The following is a 27,174-nucleotide window of genomic DNA, read 5'->3' as shown; positions in this document are numbered from 1 at the left end:
CTTTTGTGTATGTGTTTTCCAGAAGATGAATTTCACTGCATATTTTTTTTATGTTTGATAAGTACTGGTGTCTTTGTGGGAGGCCAAATACACAGCAGTAAAAACTAACTAACCAATAACTAACTACAACATGTTTAAACACCACAAACACATTTTTTGTTATGAGATATGATGATAACCAATTTAATCATAATTTCTGATTTCATGGTGTCTCCCCCCCCTTCTGAAACCAAACCTGCACCCTTCATTATGTGCTTATGTAGATTAGTGTCTTTGAATAAACAGATTTCCGTCTCTTCCCGCAGCTCGAGTGTTTCGATCTTCACCTCAGTTTGGCGTGACCCTGGTGACCTATGAGCTCCTGCAGCGCTGGTTTTATATCGACTTTGGAGGACAGTAAGTCTCCTTCGTTCCGCTTAGTTACATGTTTACTGTCAATCACACTACAGTAAACTTCCTCTAAAACATTTCTGATGCTTGATTGTAGTTATTTCAGTTTTAAGACAGAAGCCTGCAGATTGTTCATCCCCTTTATCAAAGACCACCCCCTTGTAGAACAATAGGGGTTAATTTCAACATAGCTTGGTGGGTGTCCTCCCTCCTCTGCCAGAGAAAGAAATGCCACAAGACCAAAAATAATTTTCAAGCACATTAGACTGACAGACTGAAGCCCTCGCTCAAAGCTCTGGATGTGACAATTTTCTCAAACGCGGGAGTTTCACCGCACCGTCAGGGCAGGCAGCACCCATTTGACTTCTACATGTTCTTTCTCCACTTCTGGGATTTGAAACGAGCTCATTTTCCACCTGAAAATAGGTCACTCTCAGGAATAATTCACTGCTTCTCTGAAGTTAAAAAAGGTCCAGTAGGGAATCGAGGTGGTGAACCTCTCAAAATGCTTCTTTTAATGGACAGCTGAGACTGTGCCGCTGTATCCGTTGGAGGGGCTCTTTACTTTTTCATGTAGCTGCTTCTCTCTCTCTCTCTCTCTCTCTCTCTCTCTCTCTCAACGGCTCACAGTAAAACAAAATCAGTGGCAGATCCAGCGAATATTCGGTGTGGTTTGGAGTTGATCTGTGCTCCTTCGCTGTCCGTGTTGGCAGCGAATCACAGAGCCCTGCGTGAAATCAATGAGGGATTTGATTTAGTTCTGCTTTGAGGGAGAAATGCAAACTGTTCAACTTAAGATTTTCTACGAAGATGTTTATTTCTGCGGTGAAGAGTGTTTAATATAATAATATAAATTTAAGATTTAATAATCATAATAAAACTCACTTTCTCCTCTGTTTGGTTAACATATCATCTTGTGCCATGTTTATGTTGTTTAACACTCTCTCCCTTTCCCTCCATCGCTCCTCACCTTCTTACATCCAACTCCCCTTCTTGCATCGCCCTTTTTTCCTCCCTCTTGTCTCGCCATGCCTCTGGCTCTCTCCTCCGTCTCCATCTTTCTTTCTCTCGCTCTCTCTCTCCCTCTCTCTCTCTCTGTCTCCACACCACAGAAAGCCGGCTGGCTCGGAGCCCACCCCCAAGTCTCGGATCAGCCTGCCGGCGCCCAACCCCGACCACATCGGAGGCTTCAGGTTGGCCGTGGCCACGTTCGCTGGCATCGAGAGCAAGTTTGGACTCCATCTCCCACGCTACACAGTGGCGGCGGCGGCGACGGCCCCCTCCAACGCCAGCACCCCTTGAACTGCTCACTTCATCTTGACATAGGTTTGGGGGGGTTGAATGAGGAAGAGTAGAAAGAGGGAATGTTTTTCATACTTGAGGCAATGAAAGACACCAACTAGTCCAGTGTTTTAAGTTACCTATTTAAAATTATTTATTGTTTTCTCTTATAATGATACATTTATGGTAGTTTATATGAAACCATATGCAATAGTGAGCCAAATAACACGAGCGACACAAAGGTAAATTCTTTGTAGGAGCCGTGCTGTATTTGTTTTAATTGACCTTTGATTGACATTGTTTTGAGTTGTATTATACTGAGTTTTGTTTTTCATACAGTTCAACTGGTACAGTAATATGCACACAGGGCAGCAGAAGGGCTGGCAGATGTTTAAATACACCTTAACTGCTTGCTTTTTATTGAAAAGGAATATCAATAACTAATAACTATCTCTGGCGTCTTCCTTTTGCTGCTTTATATTCAAAAGCACATCCGTCATATGATCGTATATATATAGTTGTCTTTAATCGTACACGTGGCACTTCTGTAAAAATGAGGAATAGAGACATATTTTCATATATCTATACGGCTATTTTAATCCTAAGTTGCTTTCAATTGTGTGCTGAATTGATCAAATATATATATATATATGTGTATATATATATATACATATATGTATATGACCAAAAAGATCTTGAATGTAAAGACGCAGTGTAACATTCTAACTCGTACACAATGTTTACTGTACTAAGATGTTTGGTTTCAGGTCTAAATGTGTGCAGATGTGTAAATGTCTTGAGAGAAAGCCGGCACCAACTGCACTCCTGTAGCGTGTCATGACTGAGTATTTAAATTTGTACAGTGCAGAGAATGTAGGAGTTACATATGGTGTGTAATAATCGTGCCTTACTGTACGTATGGCAGCAACATGTGTACTGAGAGTAAAGAGAAACTTATATTAGTAAAGCGGATCTCTGCTTGAGTTTTTATTCACATCATTATCGGCTTTCAACAACATTTCATTAAAAGCAAGACAACAGTCGATCAAGCGATGCTTTAATAGCAAACATAGCAGGTTTAACAGCGAGCTCTCAACATCACAATATACCTCTTGTTCATTGTTACAGTTCATGAAAGAATATACAGCTGTAGCTCTGGTTCAGAACCACCTTCGTCCACTTGATTCAGCTTCTGACACCCTGAAACAACTGACATAAAGCAGCCACAAGCCCCACGTGTGATAACGTCACCATATTGACTCTGTGTTTATGCGTCTGGGATATTTCAGGAATGTGTCGCATGCAGGCAGAATACAGAGGGAAAAAAAAAAAAGCACAACAGAAGGTGAACGTGACATTTTGTAAACAGAACACAATGACTAATCTATGGACCCTGCTTTATTTTTACGGTAGTGCAAAGCATCATTACAGTACACATATCTTCATAAGGCTATAAGACTGCCACTTTTATATAGTGTAGGCTCACGAGTTGCAAGCAACACATCACCTTTAAAGAAATAAATAAGGGTAGAAGTCAACAGTTCACCCGTTAATAGACAGTCTGCATTTACAATAAAAGCTCTGCCTTGTTTGGATCAGACAGGAACATGAACATAAAGGTGGAGAAACACAACTGAGTGAGAAGCACATGCTATAGTGACACCAATAAAAGCACACTGGGCCTCTGAGTCCCCTCCCCTACTCCCCTCCCTCCACTTTGGTTTCGGAGTCTATGAAGCCAGCTCCATAGGCCCCTCCTCCTCGCCGTCCGCCCTGTTAGCGCGGATCTCCATCAGGGTACGGGCGAAACGTGCCCAGTCGTCACTGTGGGCCACCGACAGCTGGAGGAAAAAAACATCACAAGGACACGAGTGCGTCACGTGAACACATAGAGGCTTTCTATGAACGACACAACAAGAGGACAGTGATGTGAGCTGCGCTGACTGTAGAGCTAATAACGGGACTCGTCAAACTGAACGTCGTTCCTCATTCAAGTGTCGTGTGCTGTGGGAGTCAGAGTGAGTGGGACAAGAACCGCGGCCACCACCCAAGCTGTCTGCAACCGCTTTGCATGGCCAGGCTGTAATTAAACAGGAACCAGGAGGAGGGATGCAGCCCCCCTCCTCTCCCTCCCCACCACCAGAGCTGGCAGAGTCCACAGCAGGGGGGCTGCGTCAGAACATCATCTATATGGTGCCTGAGTGGCTTCAGCATTAGCAGTGTTTTAACAGACTACAAGAGGCCCTCGTGTGGGAGAAACACTGCTGGATTCTGTGTTGTCAGGCTTTAAAAAGCAACGATCTCCAAACATTTTCACGTCATTGAACAGCATTAAACCAAACAGTGTGGTTACTGTCTCCCTCTCTTTCTCAACCCAACCAGGTCAAGACAGATGGCTGTCCGCCTAGAGCCCGGTTCTGCTCGAGGTTTCTTCCCGTTAAAGGGGAGTTTTTCCTCGCTGCTGTCGCCAAATGCTTGCTCATGGGGGAATGTTGTGTCTCTGTAAATTAAGTTCGGTCTAGACCCGCTCTGTGTGAAAAGTGCCCTGAGATAACTTCTGTTGTGATTTGGCGTTATATAAATAAAATTGACTTGACTTGACACACACACAGCTATCTGAATTGTCCATATTTTACATGGAGCAACAAAAGTATAAAAAAGTAATCAAAATAGTTCTAATCCCTGCTGATACATTAAGTCAGCTAACACTAATTTGTACTGAGTACAATAATAGTGAGAAGTGTTTGGTATTTTTCTTTCCTGGAACCCTCTCAAGGGTCGCTGTTGGGACCGCGCCGCTCTGGATGGAATTGCTGGCATCTTTCTCCATATGCTGTTCCTGGTTTTAGCTACAGTATATGGGGGTGGGTGTGGGTGTGGGGTGGGGGGGTGAGTTTCTAGTGAAGTAAATACCCCCACCACACACATACACACACTCCTTTTTGGAGTCGTAAAACCTTTCAACCGCGCTCACTTTTATTGATGACTCTTCGTTACCAGCAACCCAGCGTGGAGGCCACCGGCTCAGCCGAGCCTCTCTCTAACTCACCACACAACAAAAAAGATGCTAAAATTAGCCGAGCGGCAAGTCTAGCGCACCCTCACATGAGGATCCTAACCAGAGCCCAAAGATCCCTCCAAACATGAGAGAACATACAGGCACAGGCAGGGTGGTTGGCCGCTTTGTGGTGATGGCAGTCATGTGGAGGCCATTTTACAGGGACAAGAAAGAGGGGGTGAAAAAAATCAAACACATAGATCTATGGCAGTACTGACAGTTGGGTAAACATACAGGGTTAAAAGACCTAAAATGGTTGTTGGTGGTGGTGCATGTGGAGGTTTTACTGTGAAAAAAATACACTTTATATTTCTAGTCTATAGTACATGTCTCACCAAAGTCAGTGGACCAAATATACATAAAACATGACAAGAGCACAGTACAGTATGTACTTTGAAGATGCAGCAAGTGCAAGTATGTGTTTGTATCACATGCAGCACAGTGTTCCAGTTTATTCTGGTAGAATCTGAATGAAAGGAGGCATTACTGATGTTTCATTTAGCAAGAAGAGTAACTCAGATTTCAGACAGTAAAATCTCTCAATCCACTGTTGTACAACTTCATTGCAACAGTGCAATAAAATTTGGTCATTGTAGTTCACTCATGCTTTTGGCACTGAGGTTGTAATTAAATTGTTATTGTTTGAAAACTGCAGCTCAAGAACCACCGGCTCCATGCGTCACAGCGCTCGCAGTGAATCCAACAACAATGTACTCAGAAGACTGTTTTTGAAAATCCTGAACATGCTGCCAAAATATTAACTTTACACGAGAAACACTTCAGTACAAAACTATTTCAAATGTCACAGATATTATTCTGTAATGATTAGATGATACCTGAGGACACAGAGCACTCACTCTGCCCTTATTTCTGGGTACCGTGAAGGATTCTGCTCAGAGACTAATGTCTCTGCTTTACAGGAAATGTATGTGTGACGGTTGTCAGTACCTCTCCGGTATCGTAGATCCAGACTCGGCCCTCTGAGTCGCCCACAGCCACCTCCTTCCCTCCCGACGACCAGCGGACCCTGTTGAGCGCCGACGCACCTTCGATAGTCACGCTCGCAGTTGGTACCTATTCAAGGATTCAACAAACAAACAAACAAAAAAACCCAAATTGATAAAAATGTTACGGCAAATTTTGTACACTCATAAACTTCCATCTATACAGTAGATCACATTACATTACTGCAAATTATACATCTAATTGGAACGAATCATAGACAGCAGATTGAGCCATAATCATAAACATAATCCTACATATCATAATCCTGTTTTGGAGTAATTTCCAGAGGACCAACAGCACATTGTTTGACTTTTATGTGATTCCTTTTAATGTGGCACATAAACCTTTATAAAACTCTTCCAACGCATGCATGAAAAGAACGATCCCCACAGTCTGCCACTTGCAGGAAAAAAAGTGTTACAACTTTGTGTTTTTAATAGCTGCTTTGCATCCAAAAACCACCCCACACATTTACTGGATATTACATTTCTAAACAAAATACTACTGACAAAGATTTACACTTACACCATGGTCCCCTGAGTCTGTATTTATTTTTATTTAATGATCTAACTGCAGTTTCAGCTATTCTTCTTGCTGTTTATTGGAGTAAGGGAGCGTTATGCCATTATCGTCTCATTTACAGAACAAATTTTACTGCATAAAAAGGGAAACTTTATCCAAATACTAACTGGAGGTTAGACAAACATAGCTGTCAAATTTACAAGTCCTCATTCAAATGTGGACACACAAGGCCACCTACTGTATAATAACTGCGCTCGTGTTTGCTGTTGTGGGCGAGCTGATGCTCTTTTTTAGTAAACAGCACTGCTTGTATTGCACCTTTTTAAAAACCTAAAACCATCTGCAGTGTTTCCATAAACTGTTCCTGACATGTGGCAGGCGAGTCTGACACATGTCACCAGTGGAGACAGAGGCCTTGGCATCATGTCGCCTCACACACCGAGCTTCTGCGTATTTAAAGCAGCGCTAACCACAGACTGACTGCCATTAGCCTGCTAGCTTCCAGCACTCCGCCAGAGTTGATCTGAACTGAGGGCTTTCAATTGGCTGTATATGTCTGTGTGTGTCTGTGTGTGTGTGTGTGTGTGTGTGCTGGAAATGAGAACCAGGCGCACCGCACTGCTCCGTTAATGTCGTTATGACTGTGTGTTTTTAATATGATGGCAACAATGGAAGTCTGTTGCTATTAGACTGTGTGAGTGAATGTGTGTGCATGTGTTCGGTACATCCGTTTGTGCGTATGCGTGTGTGTGTGTCTGAGCAAATGTTTCTCATAAAGCACATTGTTAGCTGAGTTAGGCCGTCGATAATGAACTCTTCCTCTGTCGGTGAAAAGGCCGCTGTTGAGGGAACCATGGGAAACTCGTCATCTGTGTGCCTGCTGCAGAGGGAAGACCCTGCGTTGGCGACGGGGGATCAGTGGAGGAGTGTTGACGTTAAAACAGTAAGAGAGGGAATGATTACATGAGACATAAAATCCTGCGAGATAAGGTGATTCAGTGTATGTGCGCAATGTGTTGCGGCTGCAAGAAACTGAGAATGAGAGTGAAAGAGCATTATGAGAGAAGGGGTGGGTGGGGGGGGGGGAGCATTTCCAGAGATGCAGACTTGTATTAAGGTTGAAGGCACTGTGGGTGTTGTCTCCATGGAAACCAAGAGAGACGGAGACTGGAGGATCCTTTTATCCCTGCTTTTACCTGAGTGATCAAAGGTTCGGTATCCACTCCCCCATCTCAGTTGTAACAAAGTATGGTTTCCAGACTCGTAGCTGAAGTTACATCTTCACTATAGTGCAACTTTTTTCTTTCTTAAAGGAAGAGTTCAACTTTGGGAAACAGTTGAGTTAGATGAGAAGATTCAAACCACTTTTCTCTCTGTTAAATATGAAGGAGACGATTCGCTTAGCTTAGCATAAGCATTAGCAGTTGTTTGCAGGATTAAACTGCTCTCAGCTTAGAAATAGTTCAGCACACAACCCACAGTGAAATAACCAGTTTGTCATGTTCATTAGTTACCTTTGGGCACAAACAGTGGTAGCTATTTCCCCCTGTCTCCAGTCTTTGTGCTAAGCTAAGCAAACCGGCTGCTGGCTGTAGCTTCATATTTAGCCTACAGACATGGGAGTGGTATCAATCGTCTCCACCAACTCTCTGCAAGAAAGCAAATAAGCGTATGTAACCGAACTGAATAATAAGATGATCTATCATTCGCTGGCCTCAAATGCACTCATCTCAAAATAAATGTTGCCCCGCAGCGCTGAGAAACTCAACCCCAGGCCTGAACTTTCTTTTTTTAATCATGTTTCGTCTCCAGCATGGGACTGCGGACTGAGGGTTGGGGCTCGCTGCTCGTGGTCTCCTGCACATGTGTGCACTTCACTGATGAGACAGAATGTGGGAGGGAGATGGGACAGGATGGTGGAGTTCCGAGGTTTCCTGAACGTTGGACAGAGGTTGTAGGAATGTTGGCGGGACGGCTGGATGGGAGCCGGGGATGAGGAGATGTCACCCAGTGTGATTTAAAGTGAGGGCTGTGGGAAACGCCCACAAGGGAATCTTGAATCGTGTGTGAGTGTGTAGGGAGGGATGTGGAAGGGTTGGTGTATGTGTGTGTGTGCGTGTGAGGTGAGGGGGGGGGGTGGGGTGGGATTTATGGGAGGGAAAGGCTTGAGTGTTTGGCTGTGTGGTTCGGCAGAGGCCCAGCGACAGGCCCTGAGGACACCAAAAGACACGGAAAACACACCCATGATGACCTTTATTCACCCACCTTTGCATGCACACACACACACACACACACACAAACCTCAGTGTCGTTGTTGAGGTTCCACAGGTCCAGACGGCCCATGCCATCCACGGCGGCAAAGAGCGCAGGGTGCACGGGCGACCACATGACGTCATACACATAGTCAGCATTGTCCTCAAAAGAGTACAGAGGCTTGTTGTGCTGAAAGACAAAGAAAAGGTTTATGATGGTGTGAAGCAGAACTGCAGAGAAAGAGAGAAAGACAGTTAGGGATTATAGTAGATGACACACTAGAGATAGAAAGGAAAGGAAAGACAGAGAGAGAGAGAGAGAAGGAATGGAGAGAGGGAGTGAGTGAGCTTCAGACAGAGTGGCGCTGCCTCAGCCTTGGGGCCTGTCTGGGTGCAGAGCCTAATTAAAAAGCCTAGCACATTCACACAGCGCCATAAAACCGCTGGGAGAGATGAAAGGGAGGGCCCCTCCACAAGGTGTACTGTAACCTCAACACAACAGCTGTCTAAGAGAGAGAGAGAGAGAGAGAGAGAGAGAGAGAGAGATGGGAAAGAGATGGGAAAGAGGAGGAGAAGGAGGGGGTGGACAGTGGACAGAGAGGAAGAGGCTTTGGAAATAGGATGTGGGTGTGGAGTCTGACAGAAACTGGATATTGGAGGCCGATATTGATGTTTGAAAGTTTAAATAATCTGATCATGATAGATCAACAAAAACACACATATGGGGGGGGTGGGGGTGACTGTAGCTTGGCAGGTAGAGCGGGTCGTCCACTGATTGCAGGTTTGATCCCCGGCTACTTCTGTCCGTCTGTGGAAGTGTCACAAGCAAGACACTGAACCCCAAATTCCAGATGCTGGCAGCTGTGTGTGAATGAACTGTGGATAAAACGCGCTACATGAACGCAGACCATTTATAGGACATAAAACAACCGTTTTTGACAGGGATCTCTTAAATTTGTTTTTCAAAAAACTGTTACTATGATATGTGTGAGTGAGGATATTTTACAGTTGGAAAAAAAACTTGTCAGTGCTCTCTGGTGGACAAACTATATAATGGAGACACTAGCATTTTCTATAGTAGAATTCCTTGTTTCTTATTGGCCGATACTGATACACCTGTAATAATTGTATTTTCTACTCTACTCTTGTAAACTAGTGACCACATGACAAGAGAAGCATAGTGAGCACAATTTCTCTTGTAGTCAGTTTAGTCTACATTATGATCAGAGTGAAACGTACCAAAGCACACACCTCCTCCATTATTGTGCTGCACACTGCTTGAGTTTGAGGGCTGTCAACTGGTATCAACTCTCACTTTGATACTCGCAAATAGTCAGAAACTAATAATAAGTATTTCTAAATATTTCTCCACTCATCCCAACAATCTGCACGGCGCAAGAGCCTTGTTTTTCTCTCTATAATGTGTATAAAGCTTAATACAAATGATGTTTGTGTGTGTGTGTGTGCGTGCGTCCCTATCTCTCAGACCGGCTGTTAGGATTCCAGAGGCTTACAAACTGCATTCCTGACAGGTAGAGTGGGAGGGGTTGAGGAGAGGAGACAGGTTGGCTGGAAGAGCAAATGAAAGAATGCAGTCTCTCTCTCTCTCTCTCTCTCTCTCTGTCTCCCTCTCTCTCTCATTCCTTTCTCTTTTTCTTCATCACCGTTATCCCTCTCTCCGTAGTTGTTCTTAAAGGCTGCGATACCTGCAGACAGACGGTGGCGCGCACTTACACAAACACCAACAAACAGAGCCGAGCCAATTTCAAGCCTCGATTGAACCAGCCGGCGAGGTGACGGCGGAGGTCGTTTTCCTCCATCTCACACATTTTGAGCATTCGATCAGCTGAGTGATTCCTGTTTATGTCCGCTCTCTCTCTCTCTTCTTGTTTCAGTTCATGTGTCCACCTCACTCCTTTACTCAGCCTCTGACTTGACAGCATTTCATATCTCCACGTTTGTTATTAAACTGATTGATGAAATCTTTCACTTATTTGCTCCTGACAATTCAAGCGACACATCACTCAGGAGACAAGATGAGATGAATAAAGCCCTTCCTTGTGTCTACAGACTGTTCAAAATATAAACTACTATTTTACTGTAGTCTGTGCGTAATCTACCGCTCTTACAGAAGGTGATTTCAGTAAATAATCTGCAGCAGCAAGCCTTAAATACTAATCTGAAAATGAAGCTTAATCCTCGTGGCGCCGCGGGTGATAGAACTGTCATTATCTTTCCTGTGCTGAGGAGCTGGAGGAGCTTCTAGCACGTTTGAACTGGAAAACCATCACTGATACACTGGATGCTAACCGTAAACATCACGGTGCAATGCCAAATTTATTGACATCACGTCTAGTTATGCCCTTGACTCTCATGTGACTCTGCATGTGTAGAAAACAGATGAATAGATGAGGAACTTTTCTGTCTTTGTGTCTTAAAATTGCAGAGAGAACCAAAGAGTCTTCTACCCTCACTGGCTCCATCTTGGTCGTGTCTGCATCACAAACATTACGCTGGCTTATTAGCTTCACACCAGCTTTAATAACAACACACCGAAGTGACTGAGAAGATGTCCTCTAAGTAGAAACTATATGAAATGTTTCACAAGAGAGCGCACAGGGCAAAACCCTCAACTGGAGATCAAGACTACAATCTCATTTTTCTCTTTTCCACATATCTGCCGACACTCATCTGGAATATTATCGACACTCATGAACAATCACCTGATCTGACGGCGATCCGGCCCTTTAATTAAGCTCTTAAGAGAGCAAAAGTGGAATGATTTGAGCTCCATCCAATCACTTAGTAGACGTTGGTTTTGGGGTCAAGAGAGCAAGACAGTTCAAGTTATGCACAATCATAAACCCACTCCCAGCTGTCGCGACGTCTTCAGAGTCTGGCCGACTCTAAATGATTTCACTAACCACAATATTTGCACCGCTGAGTGTAAAAACATCAGCAGACTTCTGTGTGACGGCCTTTTTGAACTGTGAGGGGGAAAACGTGTGAACGTGAAGAGAATTCACTGCGAATGTGTGTGTGTGTGTGTGTGTGTGTGTGTGTTACAACAGTTTGCGATGGCTGTGATTGGTGGGTTGAAGGCGAAACCCTCGGGGGGATTTTAGGTAAGCAAAGGCAGCTTGCTTAAGGTGTACGTGAGGCATGTGTGGTGTGTGTCTATGTTTGCTCATGCACGCACGCACGCACACACACAGGTATTCCGCCTGCCCACACACAAATACGGGTTATGTGGGATAAGAGACAGACGCGCATTCCTGCGGTGCCCCTCAAAGGAAAGGGAATTCCCAAATCCTGAAAAATAACACACTCCACTGATGAAAATCCGCAGAAATGTTTTAATATGTGTCACGGGACTCTTCGCATAAGACTTATGGAGTGTCTGCATGCAAACATGAGCTAAAATTGAGAGTGTTTTACTGCCTGTCACAGAGTGAGAACTGTAACTGGATCTTGCATAAAGTTGAAGGTATTATGCAATATGCATTATGTATTATCCTCACACTGAACAGCGCTCTCTTTGATTTTTTGGCTGTGTTTGCTGTTAGAAGCCCTGGTCATGTTGATCTCTCTGTCCTTCAATTTTAGCATCACTTTCCACTATTTAACCATGAAATTCTTCAGTCTTTTTCCCCACGCTCACACCTCCTGATTCTTCTATCCATTTTACTCTCTCCAGCTATTTTCTTTCCATCCCTCCTTCCTGTGTCTGCATCACCTGGACTTCTGCCACTAGAGGTGTGGGATGTTTATCCTCCCCAACCTCAGAGAGTCTTTATTCTTGTGCAGTATCCAAAATGTACCTGAGCTGACTCCTCTGTGTCTCACCGTGTCCTTCGAATGTGTTAGCTAATGTTTCTGGTCTGCCAACACTCACTTTGACAGTAACGGTGACCGTTTGCTTTTATTTTTTCCACTGCCACTGAAAATGCTGCCAAATGGAATTCATCACGCCGGTTTGAAAGGAGAACAAATACCCTGAGTGGACGAGGTCACTCAAAGCCGGCGAGAGGAGGAGCGCCCACCTTTAGAGTGTGTCTGAGGTAGATTCACTGAGTGCACCTGCGGGCGGGCGGGCAGGCAGGCAGCGCTGTCCCATCAGTGCATTTCTGTTTTCAAGGGATGGGGGAGTGACAGAAAAACACACACACACACACACAGGGGCTTTCACATGCAAACCGAAGAAAACGCAAACCATTTCTGGTCATTTGTCAGAAGAGGTGCAACAGTTTTAAAAGAACTGAGGACTGGCTGATATGCAAACTAATTAACTCGACTTAACTGACATACTTCAACTTACAATAATAATAATCCTTACAATGCATCTTACTGATTGTTGCCCTAAGTTCAGCCTCACAGGCACACCTTCCTCTGATGTTGTGTAGACATCCATCCTACTTCTGTAGTACTGGCATCACCACAGTTCTTTACCGTCTATAAAACTGCAGCATTTCATTACTAAGCAGGGCTTACTGCTGGGAATGCACAGCCTGGAAGGAACGTACCTGACAGGCTCAATTCAGGCCAACATCATCAGGTTCCTCCCAAATACTACTACAGTGTAACTTAACATTGCATTGCATACTCACATATATGTATTTACCCGGCAACAGACCTCACCCAACCCCCCACCCCACACACACACACACACACACACACACACAAATACTAAGAGAAAGACTCTCACACTCATTTCTCTCTGCAACCTCTCTGAGTCCACAATCAACCCCCCACACATCCTCTCTCGCTCTCTTCCTCTCTAGCGCACACACAAAAAACACACAAACACCGTACCTTAGTGCTCCAGAGTTTGACGGTCCAGTCGAAAGATGATGTGATGAAAAGATGGGAAAAGTCAACGGTGCCCACCGCGTTGTGACAGCTGATACCTGTCACCGGCCCCTGGTGGCCCTCGAACATCTCACAGATACCTGCCTTACTGGAGAGGGGCGACAAAAGTACGACATCTGTAACATAACAATACTCAGTTCTGCAGAGTTTTAGTGGTTATTAAAATGTAAAGTAGCGAAGTGGTTTGCGTCTCAGTGGGGATGCTCATGCGAACAATATTTTGACAGCACAGTAAATGTTTAACATCTTAAATTGAGGGAAAAATAATCAATTTCATTTTTACAAAACAAGTGGAAAAGATTATTTCACCAAAATCCTCCAAAACAGTTTTCCTTGTTACAATAATTTCACTCAAGGCAACAAGGAAACACACTTGAATGGGTTTAATTTAGAAATAAAAACACAGTATTCTCTGTTCCTTGTCTAATTTCACTTTGGGGGATAATCATGTTCTCATTTTTGGGAAACACAACTCCCATAATGCGTCGGGTATGTAAACAGGATGTACAACGTTACCATGGATTCAGTGTGTTAGCTGTGGGTTACAACTTGGCACCGTTAAATGTATGCCAAAATAAGCTATTATCAGTTCCTGTTTGCTATGTGCCCATGAATACAGAGCCGACTAACACTGATTACTTTGACACTGAAGAAAACTTAAAAACATGACAAATCTCAGGCAAGTTCTTTTTTCCTATGACTTTAAAGCGGATTTAGGAAGATTTATTCGCATACAGATATATAAAGAGAAGATGGTATCATCAGGAAGTCACTCTGCATCTAAAAATATGTGTATCATGTCTGTGTATTCAGATTTCAGTGAGTTATAACTCAAAGAAGTACGAGTTTTGATGCAAATTGCGGCTCAGACCTCACGTCTCACACAGTTTGAAAACCTCTCCTCTACATCATGTAAACAGAACAGCTGAGCAATGTTTTGCAGTAAGATTTAAAGCACCAGTCAACACTATGACCATGCAATCATGTTATGATTTTTCTGCAGTCTTTTATGCATGTGCGTGTAAGAGTGTGTGTGTGTGTGTGTGTGTGTGTGTCCACCAACCTGCCATGTCTGGATGCGGTGTACACAGTGCCCTCCTCACTCCCCACCACATAATTGTTAACGTCTCCCGTGGGGAAAGCCATGCCTGTCACCGCCACCGGTTTGGATTTATTGTACACCAGTTCCATGGTCTCCTACACACACAGTGTTAATGTGTGTCCACATATGAAATACACACATCCAACCACACTAAAACTCTAGTAGAGGTCACTTGTAGTAACTCATTAAAGGTTTTGTCATTCAAGTCTCTTCACTGGACTGACACTTTTTGAGCTACAGTTCTAGCAGGTGATGTGTGTGTGTGTGTGTGTGTGTGTGTGTGTGTGTGTGTGTGTGTGTGTGTGTGTGTGTGTGTGTGTGTGTGTGTGTTGTGTGTACCTGAGGCTGGGAGAGCATGTCCAGACTCCAAGAGCACATCTTGCCGTCTGTAGACACAGTGATCAGGTTGTTGGCATTCTGGGTGCCGACCACGTTCACGCAGTACACAGGGTGCTACACACACACACACACACACACACGAGCGCAAGAGAAAAAACACACAAAAGAATACATTTTTTGTTTTCAAAATCATAACAAGAGATTTTAACTACGGTCCTGCACTGATCATGTGATTCTACTCTTACACACATGACATCATTAGACACTTTGTTGGACCAACAGATGCGGCGGGCTCACACACAGCTCACATGCCGGTGTGCAGCCACCTTTCAAATGACTCTACGTTTGGGACATGTGCCGCAGTGCAAATCCGAGGGAGTGTGTGAAACCATTATGTCATTACTGGGCAGTAATTGATTTGTGTACTGGGCCGCACAAAGAATCCTTTCAGCAATCAGCACCATGCTAAGCTGGCTGGACTCACTGACTGGAGAGGACAAGAGCGATGGCCTCATTATTGGAGTCCACAGCCACTTTAAACCTACAGCATGGATGGCATGTAGCAGTCTGTGTGTCTACATGCCTTCTCTACCTGTGGTTATTAACGGCCCCGGGTCTTAACATATTGCTAGTGTATATTGGTCAGTAATTTGTTGAGGGTCAGTCAGTTCACTGGAGCGTCTCAACTGAGCTGCCCTTTCAGTTATGTCTAGAATTTGATTGCTCCAGTCAAGTGTGTGTAAGTGAGTGTGTGTGTGTGTGTGTCTATTGTGAGAATTATCAGTCTCAAAGCTGCAGGGTTTCATCCGTTATCATGTAAAAAATAAAATGCTTAGTTATCAAACAGAGTGCGGTGCATTTTAATCCAATATCTGTTCATCAGGATGTTTATTTGATATCCTTTGTTGCTAATTAATCACCATATTATGTTTTTTTGTTTTTGTCGCAACTAAGGGAGCCAGAGAGCTTTTTCATGTTAGAGCTAATTAGCTAATAGCAGTTTAACTACAATAGGTGTACAACTGATTATTGTCCTCATTATCACTTACAACAATGAATAGTTTAGACTATAAAATGTGAGAAAATAGTCAAATGTCAACATCACATTTTTCCAGAGCTACAGTGTCGGGTCACATCTTCGGATTTCTTGTTTTATTTGACCAACTGTCAAATACCAAAAGATATTCCATTTATAATCATGAAAAAGTCAGAGAGCAGCAAATCCTCACATTTAAGAAGCTGGAACTAATAAAAGTTTGGAATTTTTGCTTGATAAATACCCTTGACAAAAAAATGATGATCAAATTTGTGCTTTTCTGTGAAAGTGACTCACAGTTTTAGCTCTAAAACCAACTTTTAACACAGATCAGATCTTTTCTAAATGTGTTTCTTCAATTGTGTCAACGCTGAATTCATCAAATGTGTACTACAGCTCTACCAACCGGCGTTTTGTCTCACAGTAGGCTCATAGTTTGTTGAAAGACTATGTAGGTTATATGTCATACTGATACTGAAGCAAACCCTACAGTGTGTGCAGCAGCAGACAGGGGAGTCCTCTGGACGGGGGTCCGACGGTGACTGCGGTTGTCCCACAGGACGATCTGCCCCGAGTAAGTTCCCCCCACCACCAGGTTGGGATGAAACCTGGCAAAGCCCACAGACACCACTGGAGACTGAGGAAAGAGAAAAAGAGAGGGGGAAAGGAGAGGATGAGCGATCGCTGCATTTTATTCTGGTGTGAGGATACTTTGTGGGAAAGCATCCGAAAAAGATGCATTATCATGAACTGACAGAAAGAGGAAGACGGCGAGAGTAGAAAGATCGGTCTGATGAAATGTGGAGATAAAACAGCGGACGGAGAGAAAAGAGCAAAAACAAAGGACGATACGAACCGAAAGTTGTAACGCTAGATGGAGCGCGAGTGAGAAAGAGTGATCAAGGCTGCGAGATGGGTGGCGGTCTTGAGGAGATAGACGGCGGGGGAGATGATGAGTTTGGCTACGGTGAGAGTCCGCTGAGGAGAGGAGAGAGGGGTGATGCTGGGGTGGAGACCAGACAAAGAGGGGAATTGTAGTCCTCTTTCCCCCAGCCGTTTCACATTACAGCATCAAAACCCCAGCAGCCACTGGAGCGCTCACTGTAGCCTCCATCATGACAAGCGCACCCTTGAACTCCCTCCCCTCCCCATTGCCGTGTTTATTGAGTTTTGGTTCCTCTTCAGTGCTCGTCCCATATGGGCTTCTGCGTGCAGCAGCTAGCCTTCCCTGACCCAAAGCCACTGAAGCATCTGTGCTGAGGAGTTATGAGAAAATGGGCAAGTGGTGTTACGCATTGACAAATACATCCCTCAATCTAGTAAACCAGCATAGTCATGCTGAGAGGACCAATAATTTACAGGCAAGACAGGGCCAAGAGAGCATTAAATGAGAAGCTCACAGACACACATCACAATTAAAAACAGTAAAACTATAAAAACATGCAGGGTGCATTTCGCAAATGTGCTGTTGCCTAATATGGTCGTAGATTTTGTTGGAAGAACTGTTGTTGACAGTTTTAGTGTTTCTAAAAACTGTCTGTTAGACATTTTGTTATCGGAACAACAGTTGTGAGTCAATTTTGGAGTTTGGTGGCAGAGCTTGTCATTACTTATCAGAATTCTCTCAAATCAATCACTGTGCTAGCATAGCAATAATGGTGAGATTTATGAGAATAAAGTACATGTACAGTATCGTATGCAATACAAACTGTAAAAGCTTCAGTTTCAATATACAGTTTATCTGTAGGATCTTTAATAGACAGCAAGAGAACAATGAATATGATTTTTATTGATTTCATTCAAAGTCATTCATTTCATTCAAAACAGGAAATTACATTCCTATTTGATTAACTTAATGACCACTAAAACAATCCTTCACTGAAACAATTATAGCTTACATGAATCCTCTCATAGGAATGCTCTCTTTAAAGGAATAGTTTGACATTTTGGGAAATACGTGTATCTGCTTTTTTGACCACTGTCATATCTGTATGTTAATATTAAGCTACAGTCAACGACCAATTAGCTTCTCATAAACACTGGAAACACAGGGAAACTGCTAGTCTGGCTATGTCCAGCACATAACTCCCTGTAAACAAAGGCGATATTATGTTTTAATTAGCGGAATATAAAGATGTTAGTAGGTTGGTAGGTAGTCATGTTCATGTTTAGGAAAAGCACCAGAGGTTGACAACAAGCCAAACTTGAATGTTAACAACCATAATAAGCTAATGTTTTTAATGTTCAACACCAGTCTGACAGTGACAATGCTTGAAAACATGGTGGTGGTTAAAGTGAAACTATGTAACTTTTTAATAAACAGCAGCCACTGTGGTCACTTGTAGCAGTTTTGGGATAATGGTTGATGCTAAATCATGGTATAAAAGTAGAGAAAAATCATAAACTCAGCAAATTAACTGGCAGCTAGATATTGCAAATGTTAGCTTAATTCATAATTTACCAGACACAATGAGGCTATAGCAACAAAATCCCTGAGTTTACTGAATTAGGAAAGAGTGTATTTTGCTGCTAATGAGGTCAACTTTTAATTTTTGAGAGGAATAGTGTTTTATTCTTTATTTCAGAAGTTTCATTGTATCGCTTTAATACTTAAAAAGTCAAACGACTACTGTATTAAATTTACATTTTGAATATCTCAGCATACAGAACATCCCTTCATTACTTTTTTTTCTTACAGTAGTTTCTTATAAATCCAAAGGTATTTCATGTGATTGAAGAGGTATTACTAATTAACAGCTGTGACCTATAATACACTGAATGTACAAATCAAATCATTGGGACAACTGAAACCTAACTGTGCTGGGGTAGCATCATAATCATCAAACAAAAACTGTTCACTCACAGTCACAACATTTCTTCTTGTTTACAGTGCATCACTGAGAATATCCTATTGAACTGAGGCAACCTACAAGTCTGCAGTAGTATAATATTTGTGTTATTTTTCATTTCTTGCATTTCTCTCCCTCCCTCCCTCCCTCCCCTTCTCTCTCTCCATCCCTAACACCACACCATGTGCAAAGCAGCCAACTCCAAACCCAAGTTCATCTTGAAAGTAGACTGGAAAACAAACCAGAGGGAAAGAAAACACTGCACACTCTTTCTCTTTTTTGTTGCTTCTGAGGAGTCAAGGCTTCCAGAGGAATGGCTCGGGAGTCGCTTCAGATGTCAGGACTCAAAATAAACTGAACTTCAGTGGTAAAAATAAAGTCGCTCGTAAGCCAGCAAAGGAGGCACTCTCCAAAAACGTTTATTTACACAGTCAGATGAAAAGGAATCTGGGTTTATTAGCACAAATTAGCACATAAGACTTAACAATCCGACCAGCAACATAATTTAACATAATTCTGAATTATAATTTTAATCCTGACCTATAAGTACAGAAACTAAAAATGTCCAAAAAGTATGAAAAGGTTTTGTAAAAGTAAGACTATTCAAGCCAAATGAACTCACACAGAGAACTCAAATACACTTGGAAGATTCTGCCTTGAACTTCATCACTTTTGATATCCCACAATTTTGGGATGACCTTTACCCTATGTGGTCATCTGACAGGCTGCTGTCTAAGGTCTGTTCCTCCAGACTCCATCAGTGGGCTAATAAACCAAAGTACCCAGAGTGAAGGAATCAAAAACATCAAATAGCTTAATGATTCTAGATTCTTAAAGGGGACATATTGTGCACATTTACAGGTCTATGTTTTTAATCCGGGGCTCCACTGGAATATCTTTGCATGATTTACAGTTCAGCAAACTCCTTATTTGACTCATACTGGCCCTTTATGCAGCCCCTTAGTTCAGCCTTTGTCTGAAACAGTCCATTTTAGCTCATCTCTTTAAGGCCCCCCTCTTGAGAGCCCAACAAATCATGCAACAAACTATAGTAGTAGAGTTTCACTTCTTTTTCTTGTTGTTTAATTGAAATGTCAACTTCTCAAATACATCCATACATGTTCAAGTTGAAATCTGAAATCTGAAATATGTGTAAAGTGTAAAACGCAAACAACACAGGGAAAAACCTTAACAACCTTAGCAACACAGGCTACAGGCTACATTTATGGGCATGTGCAGAAAATTTGGTGTCAGCTCGTCACCAAGGTAGAAAAAACTGTTTCAAATTAAGTGTTCATGGTAGATTGAAGCCTGGTTTGGGAACTTTGACCATGTTTAAAGGGGACCTATTATGCTTTTCCTTATTTTCAGTCATATATATAATGTTACAATGTTGGATGTTCATATTAAACATGGCTAAAAGTGTCAAATAATGAGGTAAACGAATGTAGATCCCTATGAGCAAAAAGCACCAGCTTCAGACTGCTCTGAAACACTCAGTTTCTAATGTTTTTTTTCTACTTTCAGCTCAAGCCGACGTCAGCTCGTGACAGATTTCTTTATATGGTCATCTGCTCCACACACAGCGCATGAGTTCACTGCTCCGCTCCATTAACATTATGCATTTTTCCATTGTTTTGGGGGTAGTCACACTGAGCCATGACTCGAGTTGAGCTGGCAAGCTGTGAGTGTTTTTCCATTACACAGCAGGGCAAACTAAAATAAGTTGTTTTCCTGTTGGAGGTGTGCTGGTCGTCTGCAGCTCTTCATCAAACATCAACATCTCTGTGGCTGTTTCTGCTTGTACTATTCCTCCCTGCATTATTTCTAACTGGTCCGCTGAACAAATAGTTCCAAATATCTCAATGTGTTGTTGTTTTGACTGGTTTTTAGCGCTGCTAGCAGAGCTTTGCCAATTTGGTGAGGAACACGTTTCATTTCCTGTGAATTCTTAACAATAAACGTCTCCTGTTATTAGTCATTTAAGCTTTAAATATGAAGCAGTAAAGCAGGAAATGTTGGGTTTGCATTGGCGGTAACTTAAAATGACTCTGATATGGCTGGCCCTTGGTAGGCTTCCAGAAAGCTGACCAGTCAGAACACAGTGGGCTCATCGGGAGGGGGGCCTTAAAGAGACAGTGTAAGATAAATAGTTTTTTGAACTGTGAATCATGCAAAGCTACTCTAGTGGAGTCCAAAAATAAAAATATAGAGCTGGAAATTAGCATAATAGCTCCCCTTTAACAAAGATATCAAAACAGTGTATAAATAACACAAAACCACAAAAAGCATAACACAACCCTTTCAAGTCTTTAATAGTTTGGCATTTTGGGAAATATGCTTACTTGCTTTTTTGCCAAGTGTTAGCTGAAAAGATTGATACTGTTGTGGATATTTTGAGCGATGGTTAGCAGTGGAGAAAGGCATACACGAGACTTTTGATGTCTTAATGCTGAAAATGTTTACTGAAAGCACTTGGCCAAGTGGAGAACCAAAAACAGTAAACACCAGTTTTGCTCCGATGCTGTCTCTTTCTGTTCTGCCCTCTGAAGGTCCGAGTCCTAGTCTTTATCAGCCTACAGTATGAAAAATTTGTCTGATTGGTTCACTAGTTTCTAAACAAGGGACTGCACTTTACCTGTGACAGTTTAAGTCACGTTGCATGTAATTTCAGCAGTTTTGGTTTGAGCGTCTGACTGTGTCATCCACCCATCTGTGTTGTTTAGGGAAGCCTCCTCTGACCTTGGTAACCAGGGAGATGCTGATATACCCTCTATCAGAGAGGTTTCTACCTTCCCCAAAACATCACAGACAGCTGAAGTCTCAAGGAGAAAATATCTTAATCTCTGATTAAAAATTACAGTGTGACCTCTAAGCCAAGCTTGACCCAATGTAACCCAATTTGTAACCTCTAAAGATGGAAAATCCCATAACAGATACCACTCATATCTATCTGTTAAATACAAGGCTACAGCTAGCAGCTTAGCTTAGCAGAACAAGTAGAGGGGAAACAGCTAGATTGGCTCTGTTCCAAGGTAACAAAATTCACCTATCAGCACCTCTAAAACTCACATATTATATCTTGATCAAAGCCAGGCTAGCTGTGTCCCCTGGCTACCATGTTTTATGCTAAACTAAGCTAATTGGCTGCTGGCTGTAGCTTCACATTGATACTACAGATATGAGAGTGGTTGCAATCTTCTCATTAAACTCTGCAAGAAAGCAAATAGATGTATTTCTTAAAAAGGCAAACTATCCTGGCTTTTTCCTCACTGACTTCCTCACTGACTTCGTTGAGGCTTATCTATTTGCTTAAAATAACCATAAAGTAAGCATTAAAATCCTATAAAAGTCCAATTTCTCATTTGAGTTTTAAATATCTCTAATTGGAACAATCCAGAGTACAACATTGACTGTATACTATCTCAAAAATATGAATATTCTTTTCTTTAAACTCACAACAGAAGCCGTCTCTTTGATCTTTCCAGCAAAGACCAAGATGACCTTACTCCACTATTAACACCATCAAAAATTACGATTACAAACTCAAATCCACAAGCATATGGGCAAAAATAGAAAACATCCCTACTCTCGTTATTCTTCCAGCAGTTATCACCCTAAATAAACATCTCTACCCCACATGAGTAATGACAAAGAAAAGCCAAATCAAATCAAGAGACCCCTCTATTTGCTCCATATGTTAGTTTAACTCTTAAGCCCTATCAGTGTCCCCATCTTAAGAGGGAAAATCCTGACTAAACTCTGAATCCCCTCTTTGAGAAACCACAGGTTATGCCATCATACTGTCAGGCTTAGTGAAAGAGCTACTGAAAATTAGCCGACTTTGTCCCCGTAGTGCATTTCTACACGTCTGCCAGCAGCAACTTGGACTTAAAATAAAAGCCATTCTCCGTAAATGCTTCTAATCAAATGTCACATCAGTACATATGTTCTGAAGTTATATGCTATTTTAATGCACTGTATGTCATTAGCCGTTGAAATGAGATCAATTTGTCCCGCGCTATAAGGAAGTTTATGATTTAAGCTCAGGGGGAATTGGTTGACACTAAAGCGGATTCTCAATGTCAATGTCATGTAGCAAATAAATGACAGTAGTTTAGAGCTGAATTATGGGGAGCTGTGTTATGTTTAGGCTGACTTCTTTATTCATTCATGAGCTTTTTCCATCAATGGCTCGATACTTGATATCATCTATTAGATTTCAAAGTGTGTAAACATGACTGAAAAATGAGTTAATACTTTAAATTAAATATAATGCAGTCTTTCTACTTCCTTCTCCTCCAGCTCAACTTCATTTTAGATTCATACGTCTGGACTTACCAGTCATACAAGCGCCACATCTGTCTAAATAACACCTAGAAATCTATCATGTCGGCAATACTCCCGCTATGATTGCATCTCTGTATCAGGCCTGACTCGATACCGAGCCTGACATTTCATTTCCAAACGCCGAGTGGCTCTGTGGATGGTTCTCATCTCACATGCAGCATGGGTCAGACACCTGCCAAGTCATCTCCTGCCAACACAGACAGAGAGGATGTGGGGAGTGACAGCTCCCGGAAGAAAAAGCAGCGGCGAGAGTCACTTCGGTATATGGGGCCCAGGATAAATTGTGTAAGTTTTACAGGGAGACACTCTCGCAGTCAGAACAGCAGATTTCATTTCTTTCCTCATGCAACTTCTACTGTGTGTGTGTGTGTGTGTGCGCACGCATGAGGGAGAAACTCACACACACACACACACAAAGTATCATCTACAATATCTCACATAGGCTCACAAGGCTAAGTGCTTCTGGCAGCCCTTATTATATTAATGGGAAGTGTTCTGTAGAGGATAATACACACATGGTAGGCCGTGATGAAAGATGGCACCCAGCGAGGGATTAGGGAGGTTTGAAGGAATGACAGAGAGAGAAAGAGAGCTAGGGAGAGGGGAACACTCCCTCCTTTGTTGCCTCCTCCTCTCTTTCTTTCTTTCCTCGGGCAACAAACTGTTGCTAAAGTCGGCTTGGGAGGGCAGAAATGGAGCAAGAGTGCCATGGAGAGAAGAAAAGGGGAGGTGGGGGGCTGATAGGGCCTGCCAGACAGTATATCCTCCCAAGTAGATCCACGCTCCATCCCACTACCCCCCCAGCCTCCCTCGCTCACCGCACTCATCTGTTTTCCACTCTGCCTTATCAGGACCAGATGGATCCGACTGTCTTCTCTTGCATCCCCACTTCTCAACCCCCCCCCCCCTCCCTCCTCCTTCCCAACCACCTTTCTCCTCCCTTTCTCCCCCTGGCTTCGCTCGTTTATGACACCCCACGGATTTTGTCACTCTGTGGTTTCTGGCAAGGAGAGAGAAATACCAAGCCGACTCTCCATTTCACCAAGCAAAGAATGAGGGCTTGACTTGAGCGAAAGCACGAGGAGAAGGCTCCCTGGAACACAAACAAGTCTTTCTCTCTCCCTACCAGAGCTCCTTTCCCTTTATTTTCCATATCTTTGTTTGTTTGCCTGACTCATATTTTCACTTTTGCGGGCTTGTTGCTTGAGAGTAGGATCTGTGTTGCAAGTACGATGCCTGCTCAGCTCAGCCATACTCGATTTGATATGAAACTGATGTTCTCAGGTCTGTTTTCCAAACAAAGTTACAGAATTTGACTTTTAAATTGATACTTATTTATTGGCCATATTTAAGTGGTAACTGGATGGTTTAAGATAACATCTCAGCTGCTAAAATCTTAATTCCTATTGAACACTTGGAGCTGAAGTAGAGCTGGTTATCCTTTAAAAATGTTCAATATCAGTGCAAATACCGTATCTGAGTTGATACCTTATTTTTGTGAATATAAACATATTTTAACCTTTTTTCGCCATTTAACAAAATATACCAAACTGCTTAATGATAACTTTATTTTAATAAAATACAGTCAAAAGTTAGCATTTAAGCATTCAATGCCAACTTTTGAAACTTGACACTTTTTGATACTTATATGTAAAAATATTTGGGTTCGATAACTGGACTCTGAGGATGACACCTAAAAGTCTTAATATCACTAATAAAAACAAGAAAATGAGCAACAGACACTTGTAAGATTGACTGACTGAGAGAAACTTTACATATTTAAAAACATTTACATATTTAAAACATTTAAGTTCTGTTTTTTCTTGTCTTTCTGTCAATTTACACATGAAGCACCTTATATACTGTAGGCTGATCCTCCATTAGTAGTTTAATGTAGTTAGAAAAAGCATGTCTCCATGTAATACTAATTTAAACAACCTCTGATTAGTACAGTAAAAGCTGTAAAAATATAATCTAATTTCCCACAAAATTTAACTCTGAATGATCTTTACCAGTGAAAGCTGCATCTGTTTAATGTGCCACAAATCAAATACAGTCACAAAGTCTTAACCCTTCTACTCAGCACGCATTTATAGGATTTCTCTGCTAAGCTTTCTGGATACAATGCAGCTTCATCCTCCAAGTGTAATTTCACATGGGTTCCAACTCACAAAAGGCCTGCGAATAATGCTGTTGCACTGTTCTCCCTTTCCAACTCTCTCTACCCTCACCCTCCCTTCTCACTCTCCTCTCCTCTTACTCCCGCTTCTCCTACTCAACCTTTCGGGAAGTGCCAAAGGCCTAGAGAGAAATGCAAGGCAGCAAGATATTAATAAAAATATGACAGAGTTCAATGGGATATGACAGTAGCGGCAGGGGTTGTTACAGAGAGGCGTGTGGTTTGGAGGGTTCAGCAGAGGTTTTAAGTCAAACGGGCCCTTTAATGTGGTGTGACTTTGCCCACTTGAGAGGCTGGTGTGAAGTTACAAGATTGGACCCAACTGGGATGGGGCGATGATGGGTCCAACTGCTGGGACGTCTGCGATGAAGGGAGGCACGCTCAAGTGGTACTAGGATCCATAGCAGCAGCTGCCCCCTTTCTTAAAGTACAAACCCATCTCACACACTGATGGATCACACACTTACTTCACTATATTACAGATTAATGGGCCCCACTACCCTAGTGGAGTAATGTGACTGCCAAAAGTCCTTAAGAGGTTTGTAAAGGTCTTGACACTATACTGATCATAATAATTTTGGATGCTGTTTATTCACTGAGTTAGAGAACAATAATACATTTCATTTTTACACCATGTTTCATGATAATCAAAGATATTTTAAATATACCAGTACACGATAAAACAGATTTCAAATCACTGAAATTAAATGACTTAAAGAGGGAAATAACTTACCAAATGTGTCAAGATGTGATTTCATAAAAGTAAAACTGGTAAAAATTGTTTTGACAGTTTTGATATCCCTACTATAGTTATAGTTAAAGGTAGAGTCAGTGATTCTAGAGAAAGACCGTTCAATACACTTTTTGTCAAATTCAGTGAATATCTCTGGTCCGTCAGCTGTCCGTTCTGTGTGTGCACTGAAAAACAATCAGTGCTTTTTTACTCTCCGAATCTATTTTTGTCACGTTTAGTGAAGCGTAATCTGAGCAGGCAGCTATTTAAATCACACAAATATGCCACTGTACATGTGTTTTGAACTCATTAACCGTATAAATGAATCAATAAATACAAACACCATCAATTTCTTCCCGTGGAGCCGACATGCAAACTATTTTGGTTCAGTAAGTTTTGCTGACAGTCAGCCTGGTGAAGGCAGGTTAGCCGGCTGCTATCCTCTTAGCTCCCCAGGCGCTGCAGCTGACAGACGGCTGCTTCTGTAGACGCTGAACGCAGGTTGAGTGAGAATAGAGAGGTGGAGAATGTGGATGGACTGTTGTGCTCACATGAGACAAATTTTTTTCCCACTCGTGATAAAGTGTGAGAGGAGCAGAAGTGACTCTACAGCTGACACATCACTCTGGAATATGCTATATTTCTCATGTCCATGACTTTGGGGGGCGGTGCTTCTGAAGGCGCACAAAGGGAGGGATTTATCTGTCTGGGTGTTTAGTTCAAATATCAACAATCCTTCTCCAGAATGACTGGCTCTACCTTTAATACCATTATAGTGTATTCTGTACCATGCGCATTGATAAATCTGCAATGAAACTACTCTGACATTGGACTTCCATGATAACTATGCTTTTTGTACTTTACTTTTTATTCAGAGACAAAAATTTCATTAAAGTTGCAATACAGGACATTCAGCCACTAGATACTGCATTAGAGCACCAACAACTCAGACCAAAGCAAACGTGTGTCGTTTACTCGGTAAAGTTGGAAAAAAGAAAAAAACAAAGCCGACAACTCACGAAACTCCGATCAAACTGTCAAACTAGTCAGTGCTGATCAAATATGGATCAAGATTCTGTTACTGCATTGCCTATTTCTCACCTCAAATGTTTTCAGAAACATATTTTAGTGTATTGTCTAGCTGTAATTTGAGAAAGTTTGTGACGTGGCAGCCATCTTGGAAATGGATGTGGAGGACACTGAGGACAC

General features: G+C 42.3%; 2 protein-coding genes across 10 annotated transcripts in view; one reads left to right on the top strand and one right to left on the bottom strand.

The window, feature by feature from the left end:
- The window catches only part of LOC137197800 (electrogenic aspartate/glutamate antiporter SLC25A13, mitochondrial), a 50,320-nt gene extending 47,682 nt beyond the window's left edge, over positions 1-2,638 (top strand). The window contains exons 17-18 of the mRNA XM_067611220.1: positions 306-396; positions 1,503-2,638. Of these exons, the coding sequence (XP_067467321.1) occupies positions 306-396; positions 1,503-1,692 (281 nt within the window). The 3' untranslated portion in view covers positions 1,693-2,638. The remainder of the gene's footprint in view (positions 1-305; positions 397-1,502) is intronic.
- Positions 2,639-2,711: 73 nt separating this feature from the next.
- The window catches only part of dync1i1a (dynein cytoplasmic 1 intermediate chain 1a), a 56,827-nt gene continuing 32,364 nt past the window's right edge, over positions 2,712-27,174 (bottom strand). For all 9 annotated transcript variants that reach the window (XM_067611221.1, XM_067611223.1, XM_067611225.1 and 6 more), the window contains 7 exons: positions 16,345-16,491; positions 14,819-14,932; positions 14,441-14,574; positions 13,321-13,465; positions 8,558-8,698; positions 5,678-5,803; positions 2,712-3,512 (listed from right to left, as the gene is read on the bottom strand). In XM_067611221.1, the coding sequence (XP_067467322.1) occupies positions 3,402-3,512; positions 5,678-5,803; positions 8,558-8,698; positions 13,321-13,465; positions 14,441-14,574; positions 14,819-14,932; positions 16,345-16,491 (918 nt within the window). In that variant the 3' untranslated portion in view covers positions 2,712-3,401. The remainder of the gene's footprint in view (positions 3,513-5,677; positions 5,804-8,557; positions 8,699-13,320; positions 13,466-14,440; positions 14,575-14,818; positions 14,933-16,344; positions 16,492-27,174) is intronic.

The sequence above is a fragment of the Thunnus thynnus genome, chromosome 15 (assembly GCF_963924715.1).
Source record: "Thunnus thynnus chromosome 15, fThuThy2.1, whole genome shotgun sequence".
NCBI lineage: Eukaryota > Metazoa > Chordata > Actinopteri > Scombriformes > Scombridae > Thunnus > Thunnus thynnus.
Note: the sequence above shows the minus strand (reverse complement) of the source record. Positions and strands in the feature narration are given on the sequence as shown.